We start from the raw sequence: 22,718 nt of genomic DNA, 5'->3' as shown, positions 1-22,718 counted from the left end.
TTTTTCAAGTATTTTATTGATAAAGATAAAGACACATACAAATGTTGGATTTTAAGACCAAATAAATACGATTGTTGGATTACATTATATTTACTTTTACAAAGCATTTAATGCTCATTCATACACTCATTCTTTTCACATTTACTTGTGCCAATTAGGATAGAAAAAAAACTACAAGGCAATTTAAAACTTTGCATAATGAAGATGAGTTATGCAAAAAGACGCTAATGAGATTAGCAAAAACTCATGGATTGTCTTATAATTCTTTGTAAAGACAGTTGAATGAATTATATTAGTGATCAAAGAACACACACTTTGTATGGATCCCATACAAATGCCTATATTGTTTTACAACCAGAGAACCCTGACAAAAAAAAGTACAGATTCAAAAACAAATTTCCTGTCAACACATAACACTTCAGGCTCACATAGGCAGTTAGACGGGTGTGAAACTTTCTTACACATTCAGCAAACAAAATCTTCAAGTATAGTTTGTGAAAAAATCCTGGAAACTTCATAAAGGATCCTGAAATACAACAAAAAAAAAAACAGTCTGTTACATACCAAATCATTTAAAATTATGAGTAGACATGTATTACTGCTTTAAATACACATCAAGACAACATTCTTCTAACAAAATGGTTAAATATTTGTGAAATTAATGAAAGTCAATGCAGTAAACTTACTTCTTTAACTGTTAAAGGCAGAGGAGAATGCGCTCCATCAAGGAAAACTGAGTTAAGGTATCCTTCCCTGTAAAAAACGTCCTCATCCTCACAACCATCGACACAGACACTGAAAGCTGTCTTTATCCTCTCTGGCATCAGAAAGTTCAGCATCACCACAACGGTCCCAATGATGGTGCACAGAACTCCTGGAAGAGACCTCAGTCAGTGGAAACCTTCCCCATTTCTCTGTTTCATTTTCTAAAGAAATTATTAACTGAATATCAACTGTACCTGTAGCGAGCGCCAACCAGAATGAATGGCTGTATTCTGTAGAAACGGAGTCCGTTCCGATGGAGAAAACACACTGAGGCACATTCATGATGGTGGAGAAGGAGGCCATGGAGAAGAAAATGAAGCCTGCAGTGACTATCATCATGTAACCAGCGTACAAAATGACTGGCATGGAGAAGAGGATGTTGGAGAGCATCCAGCTGCAAAATGCAGTCCTGCAAAAGAAATCCGATGAACTCTTTCAATTTCTTCTTTAATAATAAAAATCTAGTGAATGTTTTGATGCATAACTCTAAAAGAAAATATTGTCTAAATGATCTATAATCACCAGAGTGTTGCAGAGGCAAATCTTCCTGAGTATCTGTACTGAAAGATCAGACCACACGGACTGTTGAGGGTGAACTTCTCAACGATGTAGAGGATGGGGTTTGGTAAACCTTTCTCCAGAGCTTCTTCATACTCTTCCTCAGTTAGGTCATGCCAGCTGAACATCTCATTGTAGTTAATGGTTTCATTGAACTGCACGACAGGATTCCCTAAAACATGGAAAACAACTATTGTAATGAAAACTACTGTGCAAAATGAATGGCGATTGATCCTTTTCTGAGTGGTGAGAGAGCATCATCAACAAAACTGCATTGCTTAACTTCCTGAAACTTTCAACACCTCAAAATTACACATTTGCAGCTTAGGTGACTCACCTTTTAGTGTCACATTAATGCCGTACAGACCGACATGCAGGCCGACCTCAGCATTAATCACTGCACTGCTGAAAGACTTGTAGGTGGCGTTTGTGGTCATTCTGGCTTCAGCCCAGTTGTCAGTGAAGTTAAGCACTGCACAAAAAACACAAAGGTAATCATTGTTCAGATGTTCACAATTAATGGAAAGCAAATTGAAAACACAAATTGGTTTTGTTCTAAGCTTTGTTGAGAAAACAAAACTCACCCACTATTACCCCACCAATGAACAGGCTGGTGATTATCCTGAGCATCCAGAAAAGTCTCTAATGAGCAGAAAAATAAAGAAAATAAATCTGCTTCAACATGTGGAAATCATCAGGATTTTATGTGATTAGCTCAAACATACCGACTTCCCCCGTATTCCAGGAAGAATGAGGAGAAGAGTGGACGCTAGCACCAAGAAGACTAGAATAATGGTGAGTAAGCGACCACTGAAGATGAAGGAGATCCTTTGTAGAGGGTAGAAGGGGTAAATGTCGTTGTAGAAAGTCATCTTAGCGTCTGATCTAAGAATACAGCTGAAACAGAGAAAGCAGTGTTAGGCAGTGGGATCTCAGTTTTCCCTCCAGATACAGAGATAGCAGCTCACTGATAAGGGATATTGCATGCATGTAACATGGCACGAGATCAAACAAAAGCATGTCTAACCTGGAGCTGCTCTCCACTCCAAAGTCACAAATGCATCTCTAAAAGGCACGCATCTTTTTGCATCTAGTCAATTAAAACCCCACACTGATTCATGTGCATCTGATCAAACTGTAATGCAAAGTTTTAAATGCCAATAAAGTATCAACAGAGCAATAATAAAAAGAAATCTTACCTGGAAAGCTACAAGAGGAGACGAGAAGCTTGAAGACTGGTGAACGAACACTTCCTTTATACTTGTGGCCCCCTTCATGTCACAGGAGAGGAGGGGGAGGATGCATTTGGTGGAATGTTGTAGAAAAGAGGTGTGATCCAGGGATGATGGCCATTCCCACTTGTGACATAAGTCACATACACGTTTTGAGCAGCTGGGCAACACATCAAGCTGTTACTGCAGAAGTCCTCAGGTGCACCTCTGACTGAACCTGCTTTACTCCAATTCAGCATCTTTACCTCTGCAACAGGTGAGACTGGGCTTTTTAGAGATGTATTACGTTTCTTTTCAACGTGGAGATTTAAAGTATTAACTGTTTGGATTTACTAATGAAGTAAAGGCTTAATAACAGTTGAGAGTTCACAGCAGAGGCTTCACCTTTCAGAAGTCCTTCACCGGCGTGGAAGGCTGCGCTCAGGAGCATCTTGCGCTTCAATGGATTTGCGTAAATGGGTTTGGAGTGTGTGCGCAGTGGCTGGCTTGGTGCTCACCGTCACTGAACGTAAGTGCACCGTAATTAAAGCTGAAGAGTCACCCTAAATGCGGAGCAAACTGTTTGATTCGAACGCTCATCATAAGCAGATTCCCAGAGTGAGATTACCTGGGAGGTCCCTCGCTTTGATGGCTGGTACAACAGTTTGGGGAATCCCAGGCGTGGATCGGTCGGTGAGTGTGTGGAAGTGGGGAGGGGGGAGAGACAGGTGAGCAGCAGCAGCAGCATCGAGGCACCTGTTCACTCGCGGGTTCTCGCACAGGTTCTCGCCTCGTGCGCCTCGTGCCCGCGCAGTACTGGGACGGAGTCTACCAACCTGTCCTCGAGCCGCTGCAGCCAAACCCGCGCAGACTGAGCCGGGTCCTGGCAGAGGGGCCCTCTGGGCTGCCCTCCACCCGCAACCAGACTGTGCTGTTTTTGTTCTTCGGTAAATATAATCAATTAGACATAATTTTTCATTGAAAATATAGGTTTAAACGCACATTTGCAGGTCAAATAAAGAGGTTTGGATGCTGTGCAGGCACAGTCACCCCTATACTAACTTATAAGAATACACGTTGAACAGTGAAAAATACTACAATATAATACTACAACAAGGATAATTGACAGCTAATATTGTAGGTATATTAAAAGCATAGTTAGGTAACTCCCTTGTGTAATCCATGTCTGCTTTTTTGTCTTAAGAAGCAATGCAAGCCAGTGGTTAAATTCCCACCTCTGCAGATGAGGTTTCTAAGAAGTCCATCCCTGTGATTCATTAATTTCAAACGTGACTGAGTGTTTCATTGGCTGATGAAACAAAATAAAAACAGACAATAGAAGACACAGACTGTGTGAAGAATGTGTTATTCCACATTTTTTTAAAGTTTTTCTTTTCTCAAAACATTGCAGGCTACCATGTTGCCTTTGAGATTTCAGACTTAAGAAGTTCTGGTTGTCCACCTGAGTTCATGAACATCCCAGTTCCACAAGGTGACCCAGTCTTTGACCCCAATGCCACGGGAGAGGTCCAGCTGCCATTCCGGAGAGGAGAGTGGGATCAAGCATCCGGTCAAAGCCCCAGCAACCCTCGCACGCAGGTGTGGATTATTGACCCATATTTGCAATAGGTTCTCCTGCAGGTTTTGTCAAAGTGTGGTGGTGGTTAGACATGTCAACTCATTGTAAGAAAGTCTTAGTTCAAATCCTAGTTGTTGTTTTTTTTTAGCATGCTTTCTCTGTGTATGCATGGGGTTTCAGCACTCTGACTTGCTACCACTGTCCAAAAATTATTAATGGCTTTTTTTTTTTAATTGGCACCTACTACTGAATATATCCTCGATAGCGGCTGGATGAACTCAATTGGCTCCGTGTAGAACTGTTGCACAGGAACCCAGGGTTTGTTTCCCAAGGGTACGATGAGCTTCACTCAGTGTGGGTCCCTGGGCAAGAGCCTTCACATAGGGCCTAACTATGTAGCCACATGGGGGGGCAAAGTCTGGGTTTCCCTGTGCCGGTCCCCAGTCCGGATAAAATTCAGCGTGATGTCAGGAAGGTCATTCGCCATAAAAATCTCTGCCGAATCAGCTGTGCAAATCAGTGAGAGCTGGTTTACTGTTGCGACCCCTGAAGGGATGCCAATAGGTGAACTAAGTAACTGAGTATATCCTCCTGACTACCAGCAATGCAAATGTGTCCCCTGTAGAGGAAAATTTGAAACCTCAATATCTCCCAACCACTTCATACCACTGAATGAACTCCTTTTAGTATTTACAGAGGACATTTGGGGATTTTCAATGATACCAAATATGAAGGGAGGGGGCTATGGGACTTGTATTTTTTCAATGGATTAAAAATATTTGACAGGACTTGTTTTTCTTTGATAGTCAGGAGGGTGTGTAGCTGTATAATGTCCAGTGTGTCCCCTGCCTTCATCCAAAGAAAGCTGCAAAAAGCTCTAGCATATCCGTTTTGACCCCAATCTTAAAAAAACATGTATAGATTATAAGAAAATGGTCCTACATAGAGATTTCTAAGACTTTTTTAATGTTTGAATTTTTAAAGAAACAGTTATTTTTGTGCAGATCAATTCAGTTACAGCTTGGATAGATGGAAGCTCCATCTATGGCCCTTCCAGCTCTTGGTCTGACTTACTGAGAAGTTTCTCTGGAGGACGCTTGACTTCAGGTTCTGAGTGGAACATGCCAAAGCAGGGAGGGGAAACCAATTTCATGTGGAGCGCTCCCGACCCCTCTACTGGAGAGCACCGACCACAAGGCCTTTATGGTGAGAAAACACATACATTACATGTTATTATTATTTTTAAAAACCTGGTATGGTTCAGAAACACAGAATGTATAGGCAGAAAAATGTCACTTAAAGTATGAAATGAAGGTTTACAAAGAAATATTAAAGGCAAAACAATTAATTAGCTGCACATACTTGATACTGAAATCTCAAACCCCTTTTTTTTTTTAGAAGTTGCATCTTCACATGATCTGGTTTCAGTATCGGATTCTTGTGGCAATAGCCGACCAATGGATGTTGCGACAGCTGCTGAAAGCAAATAAAAGCAAAATATTATTTTCAAAAATTGTTTGAGCTTTAATCAGAGGGGGCTGAGTCAAGAGAGGCCCATCCTGACGTGGGCTCTGACTCCCTAATTACTGTTTAATGGCGTATCACTTAGCCACACTAAATCCATCCTCTGTAGCAGAGGATGTGCCGTTCGTGAGTCATGAAACCAATGTTTTGTTACTTGGGTTGTGAAAGGTGTGAAGTTATGCAGGTCAGAGATGGAGGATCTTATGTTTTTGTTATCATATTGAAGGCAAACAGCTTTCCATTTGTGGTTCTGGATATTTATGAGATGATCTATCCTGATGTTGATATAAAAAGAACCAGGAACAGAAAATGTGACTTAATATTTGATCAATACTCGACATTAAGTGTTGCAGCTCAGAAATATCCACAGAAAAAAATAGTTTTTTTCAAAGTCCTTACTATACAAAAAAAAACAATACAACCAGTCATTGCAAAACGAACTGCTATTTTTGACAACAGCGATGACTTATTGAACTGTCTTTACTTGACCTAGATGTTGTTGTTTTGATGAGGATGTTTTTAATTCAGCTGATGAAATATTGGAGCTGTCATGTTTGTGCCCTCTTCTGTGTACAGAGTTGGGAAATGCCTGGGCCAATGAGAACATGTTCACAGCGGCAGAGGGGATTATCTGGTTTCGCTACCACAATTATGTCGCCTCCAAGTTGCATGAAGAACACCCGGAGTGGTCAGATGAGGAGCTGTTTCAAAATGCCAGAAAGACCACTGTGGCCACATTCCAGGTAGAGAGAAAAGTCTCTTTGTAATCCTGTCGCTGCATGGATTCTGATTTAATTTGCACCCTGGAAAGATGCAGGCTGCATCAGTGACAGGTGGTCGTTTAGGGCCAGTGCGTCATCTCTCACTTGAGTCTCCTGTTACCTGCAAACGCAACTTAAAATGCATGGCATTCATTTTACTTGTATTACTGGTTTGAAAAATCTCATATAGAGGCAAAAACTCTATGCTGGCATATGAAATAAAAAATAGAATGAAATGATAGGCATCAGAGAAGGTCATTGTATTTCTCAGACATTGTATAACAACATAACAATATTTCCAAACAGAACATTGCTCTCTACGAATGGCTGCCAGGATACTTGGGAAACAAAACACTTCCTCCTTATCCAGGTAAGAATCACACAGAAGGCGTGTGCATACAGGTGGAGGGAGACCAGTAATGCACCGGTGACCACATGGAGAGGTGAGCTATCGGTGGCGGGGTTAGGCAAACATGCGCCCTGTCAGCAAAGCATCAGCCTGAGTCTCACTCTTGTGCTGATTCAGCAGTCATGACTGAAGAAAGTTAAGCAACGATGGTCGGGTGAACTCATGACCTTAATCTATTTTCATTGTTGTGCTGCTGTTGCTGCATCAATTTATCTTTTTGTGTAGTGCTGGAGTTTTTTTCTCTCTAATTTTGCTGTAACACTGTTTTGTGTTGTGTTTTCTCTGGCATGCAGGCTACCAGCAGTTCGTTGATCCAGGAATCTCACCTGAATTTGAGGTTGCAGCCATGAGAATCAGTGCTACTATGACCCCACCTGGTGTTTATATGAGGTACTGCTTCTATTTGAGGCCCCTTGATTCTGCATGTGACAAGGAATAGAGTGATGTGTGCTCCTTCTGCCTTTTGCTACAGAAATAGAACCTGCCATTTTCGAAATATTACAAATGCAGATGGGAGTACATCACCTGCAATTCGCCTTTGCAACAGCTTCTGGAAACGACAAGTATGCATTTTATTTATTATTTAAAAAAAAACTATGTTTATTTAAAAATATATTCTTAATATCTAATCTGCATCTATACCAGACTTTAAAAAAATTAAACAATTGCTTGATTTAAAAAAATCTGAATAATTTGTGTGGCTGATCTGCTATTATTTAAATTAAAGTATTGGTTTTTTTAAAGTTTTGCTTCCACTAATATTTTGACTTTTTAAATACATGTGACACTTCTTGTCAAAAAACTAATTAGCCTGGAGCTGGAGAAGGAAAGTCCTGATTTCTTTTATGCTTCAAGTAAAGTTGAAGAAAAGGCTGCAGTAAGGGATGATGCTATCCCTCCAAGGAATTGTACAGCCTGCCTCTAATTGAACACAAAAACTGAGTGTTGTGCTAGTTAAAACTGGCCCCTTTGCAACCAAGTGTTAGTAGGAGTAAATGTATTCAGGATGCAAAAAATTTGGAAGCTAATCATGTGTTTGTTATTCCACATGTTCTGCAAAGTGCCAAATTAATGAGGGCTTTAAACTTCAAAGGGATTAAATCCATAGAACTTTTCCTATGAGGATTTTAAAAAAAGTCATGTACAAATAGAATTTTTGCTTTTGCATTTTACCCATTTCATAGCCACTTCTAAAATGAGTGTATGTTATTGTTGCAGTTTAATATTACACTTATTTCTTGTTGAGTGCTCAATTTTTTGGGGGGTCTGATTATATTTTGAGATATATATTTTGTGATGCTTGCTCAATAGGCACTGTGACCGACACAGACAAAAAGCTTGTTTCGATGAGCCCAGAGTGTGTGAACTGAAAACACAAGACGGGTATAAGATAAGAATCGACACAAATTGGGGAAAAACATTGACAGGACACGGGGAAAAATGGGGACACAAATTGTTGAGTCCAGTTGAGTGTGTCCAAAGCCTTTATCCAAGGGCTTCGTTATGAATGAGTTCTTTAGTTTTAGGGTTCGAGATTGGGTAGTTCACCGTTGTAAATTGTTATGGGTTTTGTATAGGAATCCAGAGGCAGAAAAAACAAACAAACTGAAGAGCAGTTTGGTCAAGGTTTACTTAATGTGAAAGCAGAGCACTGTTTCCCCGTGCTGCACCGGGGCAATCTGATGAAAACGCTGCTCCAAGTGTAGCCACAACAGAGCAGGAACAGCTGGGGACAGGAAGCAAGAAGTGTTCTTGCCAAACCTAGATCCTTCATACTTGTTGGCCCCGCCACAATAAGGGCGTGGGCCAGGACTGCCAATTAGGCTGGTTAATGCTGCAATAGGTTACACTCTTCCATGAAATGCCTTTCGTCTTTTTCAGAGGATCAACGTGAAGACAGGTCAGGATGTGGATGACCTCCTCATGGGCATGGCCTCTCAGATTGCAGAGAGAGAAGACAACATTGTTGTGGAGGACCTGAGAGGTTGTCTGTCTTTTCCATTCATCTTGACAGAAATAAATATCACTGTTCTAACTGGATTTATGCTGTGACAGATTATATGTATGGACCTCTAAGGTTCACACGTACGGATCTGGTGGCAATGACAATCCAGAGAGGAAGAGACTTTGGTTTGCAAAGCTACACAGAGATAAGGAAGGCTCTGGATCTCCCTCCTGTGGAGACATTTGAAGAAATCAATCCTGGGCTCAACCGCACTAACCCTCAGGTTAAATCTGCAGTCCCCACTGCACAGAGTCTCTTTTAAACGGAATTGCTTTGATTGATTGGATCTGTGAAACAGCAGTCATGTGTTGTGGTACCTCAGATGCTCCAGGCTGTGGCAGAATTGTATGATGGAGACATCTCCAAACTGGAGCTCTTCCCTGGAGGACTGTTAGAGTCTCTCGACGGTCCAGGTCCAGTCTTCTCCGCCATAATCCTTGATCAGTTTGAACGCATCAGAAATGGAGATCGCTTCTGGTTTGAAAACAAACTAAATGGGTAATAAGAAAGATTTCAAATAGAGCAAACCTTTCTTTTTTGCAACCTCCAGCCTTGTCGACCGTTTTTAATCTAACCTTTCTTTCCATTTTAGTTTGTTTACAGATGAAGAAATTCAGGAAATCCGCAACGTGACTTATCGAGATGTCCTTCTCGCTGTTACAAGTGCAGACGCCACAGATATCCAAGAAAACGTGTTCTTCTGGAAAGATGGTAGAAATTCAACAAATTTTATTGACGTGCTGTTTCTTTTCAAAATGTTATTTGAAAATGTATTTGCTGTTCCTGCTGTGTGTAGGTGACCCCTGTCCTCAGCCCGCACAGCTGGAAGCCTCAATGTTGTATCCCTGCACAAACGCCACAAAACTTAATTACTTTGATGGCAGCAAAGCTGGATTTGGAATTTTTATCATTGTTCTATTTCTGTTCCCTGTTGGTAAGTGTTTTACTGTGTCTATTTTGTACCTTAATAACTTTCCCTCACAGATCATGTAAAAAAGAAACCAAACATTTAATTTTTTTCATCCTTCATAGTGAGTTTTCTTGTAGCCTGTATGGTGGCATGTCTTCGGAAGTACAGGTACAAAAGATTTCAGAGACGAAGAAGAATCGCTGGAAATGGAACAGAGAAGCCACCAGTAGGAATCCCTGGTATGACACCGCCTGTGTTTATTTATAAAATCTGCCTTTTAGGGTATTTTTTATTTTCTTATAATGAAAAATTAATTTTTTGGGTTATTATTATTAAATGAATGTTAAGGTATAGCTTATCACAACACAGGGGCATCCATGGAGCAGCGTTAGAGCTGTCGATCTCTGATAGGAGGATAGCAGGTTTCATTCCCGACATGTGTCAAAGTGTATTTGGGCAAGGCACTGAAACCTGCTTTGCCTCTGGTGGAAGGTTGGCGCCAGTGTTCGCCAGAAGAACCCCCATCAATGTGTGAATGTGTTTGTGAAAATGTACTTCACATCACAGCGATCAAGTCGATATTTGGACTGGGATTATTTCTGCATTATTCCTGTGCAGCCACTCTGCATTACTGGAACAATTGGTGTCGTCTTCTTTATGCATTTAAAATGTATATTTTGTTCAACTTCTAGATTCTAGGCTTATGATCTAATAGCCAAGAATAACATTAGTTTGAAACCTAAGGAAATAAATGTCTCTCGATGTCTCAGCTTTGTTGTGTTTTACACCTGGCATGACATGTTTGTGGTGAAAATGTGTTTTTCTAGCTCAAGTTTTTTTAGACTTTTTTTATAAATTTTTTCCAAATTAACTCATTGGTGTAGCTAAATTTTACTTGTTGACTTTTCTAAGTTTGTGACTTTTATTTTGCAGACTGGGACTTGAGTCATAGCTGTAACACTGTATGACAAACTTAGGCAGTTCCTGAATCAGTTTGCAGCTCTCAGTCTGCACCAGCGCTTTTAAAAATGTGTTTAAATGTTTAATTTAATGTAATTTATATGCTGCTTTTATCCATTTCCTTTGGTTTACATCCAAACAAAACCAAAATGATCAAAAAATGAAGTTAGATTGTTTATAAGATAGTTATTATTGATATAGTGGCGGAGTGATTAGGGCTTTTGCTTCACAGCGAGACGGCTCTTGTTCAAATTCCAACTAGGACCTTTCTATGGGGAGTTTGCATGTTCTCCCCGTGCATGTATGGGTTTTCTCTAGGCATTCCAACTTCCTCCCACAGTCCAAAAACATGCTCCCTAGGTTGATTCATCACTCTTAAATCGTCCTTAGCGGGACTATGAGTGTGTGATCGGGTGGTCCTGCGTCAGGCTGGCGATCTGTTTAGGGTGTACCCTGCCTTTGCCCAACAATAACCAGGTTAGGCTCTGGCAACTCTGTGACCCTGAAACAGATACAGCGGGTTCTAAAGTTGGATGGTGCTGAAATGGACTTTGGACGCATAAAAATATATTTCTGTTTATTCATTTCAGATTTAGCATCACAGTATTTCAAATACGGCTTAAATATGTTTGCTCTCATGATGCAACCTTAACTGCATTCAGACTCAAAAAAGTCTCAGTACAGAATTAATTTGGTGTTCACGGCTGTGTTAGCTCCAAAACTTGAGTGGTGTTAAAAATGGAGAAATGTCATAATTTATACCTTTTTGTTTTACATTCTGCTATTTTTTCTTCAGCATTCGAGTGGCAGGGCCACAGCAAGCAGATGTGCCCAATTAGTGTGGAGGTGGAAAAGAGGAGGCTGCAGGTTTTTGACAGATCAGGGTCCACTCATCGCTCCCTCAATCTGGGTAACCAGGACTGTCTGGATGTCCTTCTCGCCAATGATCGACAGAATAAAGCATTGCTGCTCAAAGTGCCAAAAGAGTATGATCTGGTAAGCAGGGGGTGGATTCCACAACCACACATTCAAACTAAAAGAAACAGTACATTTTGCAACAAGGACAAAGCGAAATTTCAAACACTCTCTGCTTCACTTTCATATATTGCTTCCTTAATGCTATGCTTCTCTTTTCAGGTGCTTTTCTTTGAAGAGGAGAGCAAACGTGCCGACTTTATCAAGTATCTGTGCCTGGAGCTGAAAGAAATCAGGCAGGAGATTAGAGTAAAGGAGCTGAGAGAGAAGGAACTGCTGAAGGAGGCTCTGACCAAAGAGCAAAGAGCTCAGATTGTGGAGACTTTCATTCGGCACGCTTTCTCTAAGGTACAGTCAAACCTCTGTGTGTTTACCTCATGCTCTGCTCTGTTGAAATTGGAGCAGCTTTACAGTAAGCCACACGGTGTTGTCAGTTCATGTCTGAGGTGTTAAGAGTTAGACCCGACCACAAACCGAAGAAACTAATTGTTGGTTCCCCCTAAAACCGACCTTGTCATCTTCAGCTGACGTCAGTGATATTGTCCTAGTGAGAAAGTAATAACACCATTCAGAACTTGTTCCTTTGGGTCGCAGGTATTGGAAATACAGAAGTGTGACGCTGGAGATATGAGTGGCGTTTCCCCCAGGAGAGCAAGAGAGGTCCTTCAGTGCGAGCTGACAGCGTCAGAGTTTGCTGACGCACTCTGCCTCAAACCCGACTCTTTATTTGTGGATTCCATGTTCACCCTAGCTGATAAGGATGGAAACGGTTACCTGTCCTTTCAAGAGTTCCTTGATGTTATGGTGATTTTTATGAAAGGTAAAGGCAGCCTCTTCCACATAGCTTTGCTTGTTTGCTTCACAGTAATCATTTATGCAAAAAAATGTTTGAGATTAGAAAAGTCAAGGCATTAAGAGTAAGTCACAAAACATTTGGATTGTAGGTAAACCTTTCATTTTTTTGTAGAATCCCAGTAAAAATAGTCAGATCCCTTCAGGAAAATAGCATTTGCTAATTGTATGCTTTTTTATGTTAATAATAATATGTGTTATTTCAGGATCTCCAGAGGAAAAGTCCAAGCTCATGTTTTCCATGAACGACGTTGGTGGAAATGGTTATTTATCAAAAGAAGAGTTTGCCAGGATGCTCAGGTTCTAGTTCTGACTCTGTTCCTTTTTTCTGGCCACACAGAGTTTCTCTTTTGTTTGCTGGGTCATCCTAACACTTTTGATAAATCACAGGTCTTTCATTGAAATCTCCAACGGTGCTCTGTCAAAGACACAGGCAGAGGACGGCATCAAGGCCATGATGCAAGCTGCAGGCTTCAACAACAAGGAGCAAATCTCATGGGAGGACTTTCATTTCCTCTTGGCAGACCATGATAAGGAGCTGCAGTTTGCTAAGCTCAATGTCAAAGGTCAAACTTGTATAGTTAAGGAAGTCCTTCCGTTATGTGTGAAATTTCTAATGCATTTGTGTTTATGTGAGCAGGGATGGAAAAAGAAGGGAGGAAGCGTCTGAGTCAATGTCAGAGAGTGTCCTTCATCTGTCCAGTAAATAGGCAAGAACAGAGCCCCAACTGGTTTTAAATGATAATTCTGAAAGAATACAATACATGTTTGTTATAATTACAGACAGACAATTTAAAAAAAAAGTGTAATCTGTTTTTGGTTGTGTTTAACTGTTTGCAGCAACAAGGACAAGGCAGAAGGGCTCGAATTGCGGAGACGGAAGAAGTTAGTAAAAAAATATCAAAACATATAAAAAATGAAGATGCAGCTAAAATGTAAAAAAAACTATACTTTTTTTGTAAATTTCAGTACATCGATAAAAACCCCAAATGTGTATGTGAAAGCCAAGCGCCAGGAGTACATCAGAAACCCCGTCCAACAGAAAATCCAACAGTTCAAACGTTTCATTGAGAATTATCGGCGCCACATTGTGTGTTTCATTATCACATACAGCATCACAGTTGGTGTGACGTTAGAGAGATGTTACTGTGAGTAGCACACATATTGAAAGTTCCTAAAACGAGATTCTTCTTTTTCTGCTCTGGTCTGACTAAAGTTCTGTGATCAGATTATGGTTTGCAGGCCGAAGCGACAGGTGTACCTGGGACCACAGTGGTGGGCATCATCGTGGCTCGTGGCTCTGCAGCTGGCGTCTCCTTTTTGTTTCCCTACATGCTGCTTACCGTATGCCGCAACCTCATCACGCTGTGCAGGGAAACTTTTCTCAACAGATTCATCCCTTTTGATGCTGCCATCGACTTCCACCGCTCCCTGGCCATGACGGCCGTCGTCCTCTCGGGTTAGTGCTAAATTCCGCATTAGACGTTCAAGAATAAGTTAGACCTCTAGACTCTAATGTCTTTTTAAAAACAAGGGAGATATGCAGAGTACAAAAAAGTAACAAAGCTGATGAATCAGACTATAGAGTTATGGGAAAGAATATTGAAAGCTTGCTTGAGGTCAGAAGTGAGTATTTGTGAGCAACAGTACGATTCATGCCAAGCAAGAGAAACACATTTGGTTTGAAGAAGCATTTGGAAAAGATTAGAAAACGTCAGACGGAGCTGCAGTGTGTCATTGTAGATGTAGAGAAAGTCAATGACAGGTTACAGAGAGAAGAGCTGTGGTTTGCATGTGACCTCTGGAGTGGCAGAGAAGAATGCTGGAGTAGAGCATGTATGAGAGCTGTAAGAGAGTGGTGTGATGAGGTCTCATCTGTAGTGAGAGGAGGGAACAGGTGGAGAAACACCTAGAGAGGTGGAGGTTCGCTCTAGAAAGGAGAGGAATGAAGGTCAGCCGTAGGAAGACAGTATCTGTGAACTGGGAGGTTACGTGAAGCAGAGATGAAGAAGGTGGAGGACTTTAGGTACTTGTAGGATCAACATTCTAGAGAAAAACAGCTTGTAAAAGAGGTGAAGAGGCATGTGGAATTTTTGGAGGAAGATTTCAGGTGTAATGTGTGACGAAAGAGTGTCAGCAAGAATGAAAGGAAAGATAGAAGGCTGTGGTGAGAACAGCCATGTCGTTGGTTCAGAGACTCTGAGAAAGAGACAGGAGGTAGCAGCGAGGACGATTTTGAGGTTCTCTTTGGAAGTGATGAAGATGGATAGGATCAAGAATGAATCCATCACAATAACAACTCATGTTATATGTTATAAAGATAAATGCAGGGCAGCAGACTGTAATAAAGGACAGTGATGATGTTGGTAAAAGAACATTGAGGTTGCAGCTATCAGGAAAGAGACCTGAAGAGGAGGTGTGTGGATGTGGGGAAGAAGGACATGAGGGTGATTGGTGTGAACCAGAAGGATGCAGAAGATTAGATGGAAGCAGGAAGGTCACTGTGGCGATCCCTAAAGGTATCAGCTAAAAGGCAAAGAAAATAATTCATCAGAAAAAACTATTTGAAAACTATTTGAAAAACCTTCTTTATGAGATGATTTATTTATTATTATTATTTATTTTTGCAAGACACAAAATAAGACATTTTTTTCTTTAAAAAAAAGTGTCTTTTTACTTTGAGATTTGTTTTTGCAGTGCAAATAACAATAAACTCTCTTAGTAACTCCATTAATCATAGAAACGAACAATAAATAATCTATATTCTTTAGACAATCTTTTTGTTCCATTTCAACACGAAGAGATTTTGTTCATCTTTCTGGTATTATAGTTACATCAGTTGCAGTTTTTGGTCCTATTCTGTAATATTTGGTTTCTGATTTTAAAATGAATAAAACATCAGATGCATGTCCTGTATGATAAAGGAGGTCCATGGTCAACTTGGTTGTGATTTTTCTTTTCTGTGTCACTGCAGTTGCTCATAGTTTAGCCCATGTGGTGAATATCTACATATTTTCCATCAGTGACCTCAGCATCCTGTCTTGTCTGTTTCCCAAAGTATTAAACAACAATGGGTAAGAATTTAGGTTACATTGTTAAAGACGATGGTAAATACATAATTATAGTTGACTTACTTTTTTTTCAATTCCTTTAGGTCTGAACTTCCTCCCAAGTGGTATTGGTGGTTCCTTCAGACTGTTCCAGGTTTCTATGTTGCGATATTGATATTTAAACATTTAAATTTTGTATTTTTAATATCTGAGTGGCTTATGATACTACTGTAATTATAATTTTCATTATTTTTATTATCTCCCTGTTTTCCAGGAATAACCGGAGTGTTGCTTCTTCTTGTTTTGGCATTCATGTATGTTTTTGCCTCTCGCTATTTCCGCCACATCAGTTTTCGTGCGTTTTGGATCACACACTACCTCTACATTGTTGTTTACATTCTGGTAAACACATTTTTTTTAAGTCAGAGCTATCAAACATGGATTTAGAAAAGCATGGAACCAGTGTTGTGCTTTACTCGACAGACGGTCATTCATGGCAGCTTCGCTCTTCTCCAAGAACCTCGTTTCTACATCTACCTAATCCCCCCTTCCCTGCTCTTCCTGCTGGACAAACTCATCAGTCTGAGCAGGAAAAAAGTGGAGATTCCTGTTGTCAGAGCTGAGCTGCTACCTTCAGGTACATCTGAAGTTTACTTTAGCAATTTAATTGTCATTTTTCTAATTGAAATGCTACTTTTCCACTGAAACATTCCTTTTCATTGCTAACCTGTTAAGGTGTGACACATCTGGAGTTCAAGCGACCGTCAGGCTTTGTGTATCGTTCTGGCCAGTGGGTCCGGATAGCTTGCCTAATGCTGGGCGCAGATGAATACCACCCCTTCACACTAACATCAGCACCCCATGAAGAGACTCTGAGCCTGCACATCAGAGCTGTGGGGCCCTGGACCAGTCAACTCAGAGAGCTCTACACTGACGAAAGCCTCCTAGAGCTTGGATCTTATCCAAAGGCAGGCCATTCTTTGTTTATTTTCATGTCAGAACAGTTCTCTCCTCTCCAATAACTATTTTTTAAATTTAATCTGTAGCTGTACTTGGATGGTCCATTTGGTGAGGGCCATCAGGAGTGGGTAGACTTTGAGGTGTCTGTTCTGGTGGGAGGAGGAATAGGAGTCACACCGTTTGCCTCCATCCTCAAAGACCTGGTGTTCAAGTCTTCAATCAAATCCAAGTTCATGTGTAAAAAGGTGCGTCCTCAAAGTAAACAAAAACATTCGATTGAGAAACAAAAGAGTCCGACTGCTAATTGCATCTTTTTTCAAGGTGTATTTCATCTGGGTGACACGGACACAGCGTCAGTTTGAGTGGGTGTCAGACATCATCAGGGAGGTGGAAGAGATGGACACTCAGGAGTTGGTCTCAGTCCACACTTACATCACTCAGGTTGCAGAGAAGTTTGACCTGCGCACCACCATGCTGGTAAGACCTGCAGCCACAGTTTGAGTGCTACAAACATGAAGCAGATAAGCAGCTAAACCTTTCACCTTTTTTGTTTTACTGTTTACCTAAGTATGACATAAAAGTATACCACATTAAAGTATTTTAGTGTATATTTTAAGAGGTCAGTGAAGCTTACTAGAGACCCACTATAATGAAAATGGTATTTTTAGTGTTTTTAACATTGTGGCATTTTTCTGATGATGGAGGACATATGTAATTAAAATTGCATTTCTGGGTAATTTGTTACTCAAATTGTTGTGAGTCAATTCAATTCAATTCAATTATATTTGTATAGCCCAAATTCACAACAACAGTCGTCTCGATGGGCTTCGTATAGGTAATTGAAAAAGTTAAACATAAAATCAAAAGGATCATGAAAACATAGAATTCAATAGGAAAATACTAAATTGAACTAACTAAACAGACTAAACTAAACTAAACTGGACATCCCTGCCCTTTGACACCCCTTCCCGGTAAGGAATCAGGAGGGGGCAAAAATGATGTGGCTTGACAAAGAGTTTATTTGTGACGTAAAATTAGACTGGGTTGACACAAGCTCCCCGCTTCGCAACAGGGAGGGGAAGAGGGACGGGGTTGCTCCACGCTAACAGTACCCCCCACAACACAGGCAAATTTGTAATGAACTCCTGCTGCTCTGCAGAAACTGTCCTAGAAAATGACAAAGGTTTTTTTTTTTGGCTAAAAAAAGGCATAATCATAATTAAAAGATTACTGAGAACACTTACAAGAAAGCAAAAAATTATCATTAAAAGCTGGCCAAAAATGATTGACAGTTTGAATCATGGCTAAAACTGAAATCCTAAAATTTGTTCTGGCTCCTACATAAAAAAGGTTTTAACTAATTATTAGTGAGCCTGACGCTTTAGCTTAAACCAAACAAGCAAACTGTGCCTTTTCCAGATTAGCATTGCCATTTCCAGCCACTGGACATTGAGCCAGTCCTGTTTTCAACTGAATTAACGAAGAATGAGTTGAAGTAAAAGAAAGATTGGTTGTAATATTACTAACTTTTAGAGTGTTGTGCACCTTATTGGCTTTGATGTATCTTTAAAATTAGCTCATTTTTGGCAAAGTAATGTACACTTACGTTTTTGGGTTTATCTCTTACTTAGAAGAGACATATAACTTTTTAAAATATAAAATTATTTTAAATTGCATCACAATTTTTGAAATTGAGTTTCATGAGAGTCATTCTGGAAACACAGTTGATGCTTTGAAAATTCTCTTCGTCTTCTGTGTTGTGTGTGTCTTCTCAGTATGTGTGTGAGCGTCACTTCCAAAAGGTGTGGAACCGCAGTCTCTTCACTGGCTTGCGGTCCGTCACTCACTTTGGCCGTCCACCATTTGTGTCCTTTTTTAACTCTCTACAGGAAGTTCATCCTGAGGTCAGCCTTAGTAGATGTTTTTCACTTGTTTTTGGCACACACCCATCATTGGAACAAAAACAGTTTCAACTCGGAAATGTGCACTTTCTTCTTCTGTAGGTGGGTAAAATGGGCGTATTCAGCTGCGGACCACCAGGACTGACCAAAAATGTGGAGAAAGCATGTCAGCAGATGAACAAGAGGGATCAAGCTCATTTTATTCATCACTATGAGAACTTCTAGCTGTTTTGGGTGTTTGGTAAAGAACAATGTAGTATCATTATTCCAAAAGTAATAGAGTGGGTTTAATATTAAATTAATGTTTGTTGACCTTGCACTTGTTTCCAATCATCAGCACCACAAATGCACACATAGCTTTGAAAGAAAACTTTTCTTTTTTTTTTAAAAATATATGTATGCATAAATTTAGTAAACCATCAATTAAACTTATTTATACCCTTTCTGAGAAACATAAAGCCAAAAATTTAAATAACTGAAGTTCTGTCAATAAGATTTATGTCTTTTTAGCAAAAGGATTTCTGGTTGCAATCCAAACATGCAGAAGAGAGTGTGTGAGTTGACAAAACTCATATTTCCTTTAAGCAGGTGGGTAACCCTTGTGCTATCCTAGGCACTTTAACATTGGGAGTTGGGTCATTTAGACCCTCTAGACAGTTCCCACTTAGTTGATCTTTAAAGACAAACAGAACAGAATCAGATTTAATGAAGAAATTAAAAAACATTTTCTTGAAGTCTAGTGATTGCACCTGGACTTCTTAACTCAGTTTTGTAACCCTCCAATAACAGAGAACATCTTATATTCCAAACGTTCTTTGGCACAAGTAACATACAGAATTTGGAAAATCGAAACAGCTATGTAAATTTACCCTTTGAATGTTTAAGTTTAAGGAAGTTTAGACCTATTTTACATTGTTTTGAGCAAGTAAGAAAAAGTAACAAATAAATTTACATTTTGCATTTAGAAACGACGAGCAAAACTGCACGTTTTACAATCATTCATTTTCTTACTCAAATATTTCTCTTTTGTGGGTTTTTTGTTAATTCTGAAATATTCATTTGAAATAAACTTCGTTGTGTTCTTCAAAAGTTGCTGATTAAATGGCACCCTCTTCTGGCAAACAGCACATAGGCCATAGTGTATTTTCAGCAGCCGAAATGAAGTGCAGCTCAAGGTTGTATTCATTTGTGGGCGGATTCTTTTTTTATTTTTTTTTAATTTGTATGGATTTTCAGGGGAATACATCAAGCTTCCCCTTCAGCGTCCTTGTTCTCTTCCATTATATGTTAATGGTCTTTTTCTGAGAAGGAATGACAGAAATGTAGCAGGTCAGTGCACATGACAAAGATGTTTTAATCGAGCTTTAATCAGGTGTCACATTCACAGCAATAACCAGGAAGGTGATACGGTCTACCAGCTTTATGACATGTGCTTTTTACTTTACCCTTCAGGGTGTTTCTACACACTTTAGGCCTTTGACAGTTATAAAAAGAAAAATGGAATATGGGCAAAAAGATGTGAAAGATATCCAGCTAAAGGTTAGAGACTGGAACTGAAAGATGGACTTACTCTAACTAGGGCTTGAAGTCTGCACACACGGGCACCTGCCTTGCTAGTCGAGCTAGGAAACATGCACCTAACACAGTTTTGTCAAACTGAATGGAGAACCATGCGATTTTCATTCATTTTTTTTAACTCCCTGGTGGTTTTTAGGGTGCTCAGTGCTACCCAAAATAGCTTTGAGCCTTTGATGCTCTGAATTTTACTCAAGGACGCAGCTTATAAAAAAATCCAAAAAGCTTTTATGTTTTGTGACTAAATTGCAACTTGTAAAAGCGTTTGGCCTCCCAACAAGACAAGGAAAACAATGCAAAACATGTTGAGGATGTCTGGGTTGTGGTGAGCAGAGTGCATCGTTACACTTAAGCGGCTGTTAATCTTCTTAGAGTCACTAAGTACCCAGCTAGAAATCAGCTAGTGTCCAGATTGTCTCTTCCTGGCCCAGATAAACGACTCAGACGACAACAAAGAGAGGCTCAGAGAAATATGTGGCATTGTCTCTTTGCTGGCATGAAATATGCACCTACCCTCCTTAGGAAACTGTGTTGACACAGCAGTGGAAGAAGTTCTCGTGGAGTTCTTTAACTTGAAGATGTTTGGAAGTGGCACCAAGAAGTGGTTTGTGAAGAGGCAAAAGCGGCAGCAGCACAGGTCTGGCAGGAGGCCATGCACCAGAAAGAAGAAGAGGTGGACGAGTAAGGTCCTCAAAGAGCACCGGCAGAAGATCCTGAGCGAGCTGGACGTCAATGCTGTGCTTCCTTACTTGGTGTACGAAAGGGTTTTCTCATTGGTGGAGTACAAGGAGATACTGGGACAGGAGTCCAGCAGGAGGCGAACAGAGGTGTTCCTGGATCACCTGTCCTCGAAGGGCCCTGCCGCTTTCTTCTCCTTTTGCTCAGTGTTGGAGGAGGTGTGCCCTCACCTGCTGACCTGCTTTCTATTGGATGGAGAAGGTAGACGGACTAATTACACTAAGAATCAGCTTAGAAAGAAAGGAAACATGACAAACATCCCTTTCAAACTTCTTTGTTACACCTTATTGATCAGATGCAGCTTTTATGTGGTTTACATTTTTTTAAATTACATTTGGATTAATTTCATCTTCCTAAGGAAAATGGAAACCAAACACAATGCGAGAGGAACTAATTTGCAGTAAGCCACCAACACAGACTAAGAGCCAGCTAAAATAGCCTCTTAAATCTGGGTGGCTGAGGGGATTAATGAGCATTTCTAACTAGCCTCTGACAACATATGGCTTCAGCGTGGCCGCAGTTTGCACTATTTCAGATCAATATAGGCTACTCACATTTACATACAACTCAGTGCTCTCAAGAACAAGCTTTTATAAAAGCAGTCTTTATGCGAAGGTCGTATCTTGCCGTAAGGATCTTGCGAATCGTCCCACCAATCACCCAGACTGACTGGAAGAAATGGCATAATTGAGCAGAGCCATAAAGAGGCTAAAATATCCATCTGTTTCTACAGATGGAGTCCCACGACCAGGCAGGAAAGTGGGACTCCCTGTGCCCCCCAACACCCCGGCAGAGGAATTACTGTGTTCCCCTCCGATGTACACAGATCCTGTGTTTGACTCCAGGTGAGAATTGACCACATTACAGGCACCATGGTGAGAGCATGTGCTGCTTTGATGCTGCTGCATTAAAGTTCATTTGTTTTTTACTTGAATGTACATGTATGGGATGTACTTGAAAGTACATCCTATTAAAAAATACACAAACGGGTTAACATTGACAAAATATTTTTTGTAAATTACAGTCAAATGCTGTGATTTTTCCTTTTTTTAATCAAAATAAAAACTGTTACAATCACAAGTTTGTCCACCATGTACTTAAAACTACCCATAAATAAATATTTAACTGTTAAAGTTAATACTTTCCCCATAAAAATACTGAGGCTTTGCAAATTGCATTTAGCAACTAAATTAAAAGTTGATGTTAAAGTCTCATTAGTTGTCACATGTATGTTAAATTTGTTTCCCACATCATCCCCTGGGGGAGTGGTGAGTTGCAGGCACAGCTGGGCAAAGGGACCCTTTGAAAATGTAACCCCTCATTTCAACCCCTTATTATTGAGTGTCAAGCAGAGAGGCTGTGGGCCCCAATTCTTGACTCTTTGGTATAACTCCTCTGTGAACTTACAATCTTCCACTCTCAGGGCACACCCACTACCACAATGCCACTGAGCTTTCCCTTTTTTAATTTCCAAAAATATTTATATGAAAATGGAGTGGAGGTTATTCTGGGGCTATTTTGGAAACTGAAAACAGCTGGATTCATCACTTTAATAAAAAAAAATACATATAAAGTAACTAGAATCAATGCTGTTTGATAAGTTTAATATGTTCAGTAAATCTCCAATGTTTTCAGTTAATATGCAGAATACAAAATAAAGCAACCAATCGGGCTTTCATTTATCAGCCAAATTCTAAATAAATGTGGACAAGAGCTTACCAAGTTTGACCAACCAAACAGTTTTTAATAGATTACAAATTCTGTGAAATAGAGAACCTCCTGGACTACCTTTATTGATATTGACACATAAGATTAAGCAGTGGCATCAAAAAAGTGAAAAATGACACATGGCAATCATCATCCCCTGATATAGACAACAAACACACGCATGCCGTTTGTGGAGGTGTACTCACAAAAAACGTTTAAAAAGTGCATCCTGACTTTTTCAATATGTTACTAACACAATATTTACTTACCGGTATGCT

The 22,718-nt window shown here is 40.1% G+C and overlaps 3 protein-coding genes across 11 annotated transcripts in view; 2 read left to right on the top strand and 1 right to left on the bottom strand.

Annotated features, from left to right (window-relative positions):
- LOC101160729 (dual oxidase maturation factor 1) lies at positions 1–3,062 on the bottom strand. The gene is made up of 7 exons (XM_004069948.4): positions 2,049–3,062; positions 1,908–1,965; positions 1,661–1,795; positions 1,288–1,495; positions 960–1,174; positions 687–874; positions 1–526 (listed from the first exon to the last, which is right to left on the bottom strand). The coding sequence occupies exons 1-7, from the start codon at positions 2,193–2,195 to the stop codon at positions 515–517; spliced, it is 963 nt and encodes a 320-aa protein (XP_004069996.1). The 5' UTR covers positions 2,196–3,062; the 3' UTR covers positions 1–514.
- Positions 2,997–19,130, top strand: duox1 (dual oxidase 1). Its single transcript, XM_020703718.2, has 33 exons — positions 2,997–3,063; positions 3,144–3,227; positions 3,317–3,481; positions 3,946–4,133; positions 5,118–5,319; positions 6,214–6,380; positions 6,705–6,768; positions 7,101–7,197; positions 7,280–7,370; positions 8,689–8,791; positions 8,863–9,035; positions 9,135–9,310; positions 9,405–9,523; positions 9,609–9,746; positions 9,845–9,961; positions 11,479–11,678; positions 11,820–12,005; positions 12,252–12,477; positions 12,716–12,809; positions 12,900–13,075; positions 13,150–13,230; positions 13,310–13,394; positions 13,479–13,657; positions 13,738–13,968; positions 15,484–15,583; positions 15,664–15,713; positions 15,834–15,961; positions 16,043–16,196; positions 16,295–16,527; positions 16,606–16,764; positions 16,841–16,996; positions 18,295–18,423; positions 18,523–19,130. Exons 1-33 carry the CDS (start codon positions 2,997–2,999, stop codon positions 18,643–18,645), a joined length of 4,641 nt encoding a protein of 1,546 aa, XP_020559377.1. The 3' UTR covers positions 18,646–19,130.
- Positions 19,131–20,165: 1,035 nt separating this feature from the next.
- LOC101160233 (tight junction protein ZO-1) overlaps positions 20,166–22,718 on the top strand; it is a 65,713-nt gene continuing 63,160 nt past the window's right edge. For 5 of the 9 annotated variants that reach the window (XM_011476004.3, XM_020703954.2, XM_023955724.1 and 2 more), the window contains exons 1-2: positions 20,169–20,934; positions 21,467–21,578. In XM_011476004.3, coding sequence (XP_011474306.2) covers positions 20,499–20,934; positions 21,467–21,578 — 548 coding nt within the window. In that variant the 5' untranslated portion in view covers positions 20,169–20,498. Of the gene's footprint in view, positions 20,935–21,466; positions 21,579–22,718 lie in introns of all 9 variants that reach the window. The other 4 variants (XM_020703951.2, XM_020703950.2, XM_020703952.2 and 1 more) reach the window with 3 other exon arrangements.

Source organism: Oryzias latipes, chromosome 6 (genome assembly GCF_002234675.1).
Source record: "Oryzias latipes chromosome 6, ASM223467v1".
Taxonomy (NCBI): Eukaryota; Metazoa; Chordata; class Actinopteri; order Beloniformes; family Adrianichthyidae; genus Oryzias; species Oryzias latipes.
Note: the sequence above shows the minus strand (reverse complement) of the source record. Positions and strands in the feature narration are given on the sequence as shown.

Coding starts and splice junctions, on each gene's coding strand:
- duox1 (XM_020703718.2), top strand. CDS start 2,997: ATGGATTTGCGTAAATGGGTTTGGAGTGTGTGCGCAGTGGCTGGCTTG. Junction 3,482..3,945: donor TGTGCTGTTTTTGTTCTTCG/GTAAATATAATC, acceptor AAAACATTGCAG/GCTACCATGTTGCCTTTGAG. Junction 9,036..9,134: donor TCAACCGCACTAACCCTCAG/GTTAAATCTGCA, acceptor GTGGTACCTCAG/ATGCTCCAGGCTGTGGCAGA.
- LOC101160729 (XM_004069948.4), bottom strand. CDS start 2,195: ATGACTTTCTACAACGACATTTACCCCTTCTACCCTCTACAAAGGATC. Junction 1,966..2,048: donor CTGGAATACGGGGGAAGTCG/GTATGTTTGAGC, acceptor TCTGCTCATTAG/AGACTTTTCTGGATGCTCAG. Junction 1,496..1,660: donor CATTAATGTGACACTAAAAG/GTGAGTCACCTA, acceptor TCCATGTTTTAG/GGAATCCTGTCGTGCAGTTC.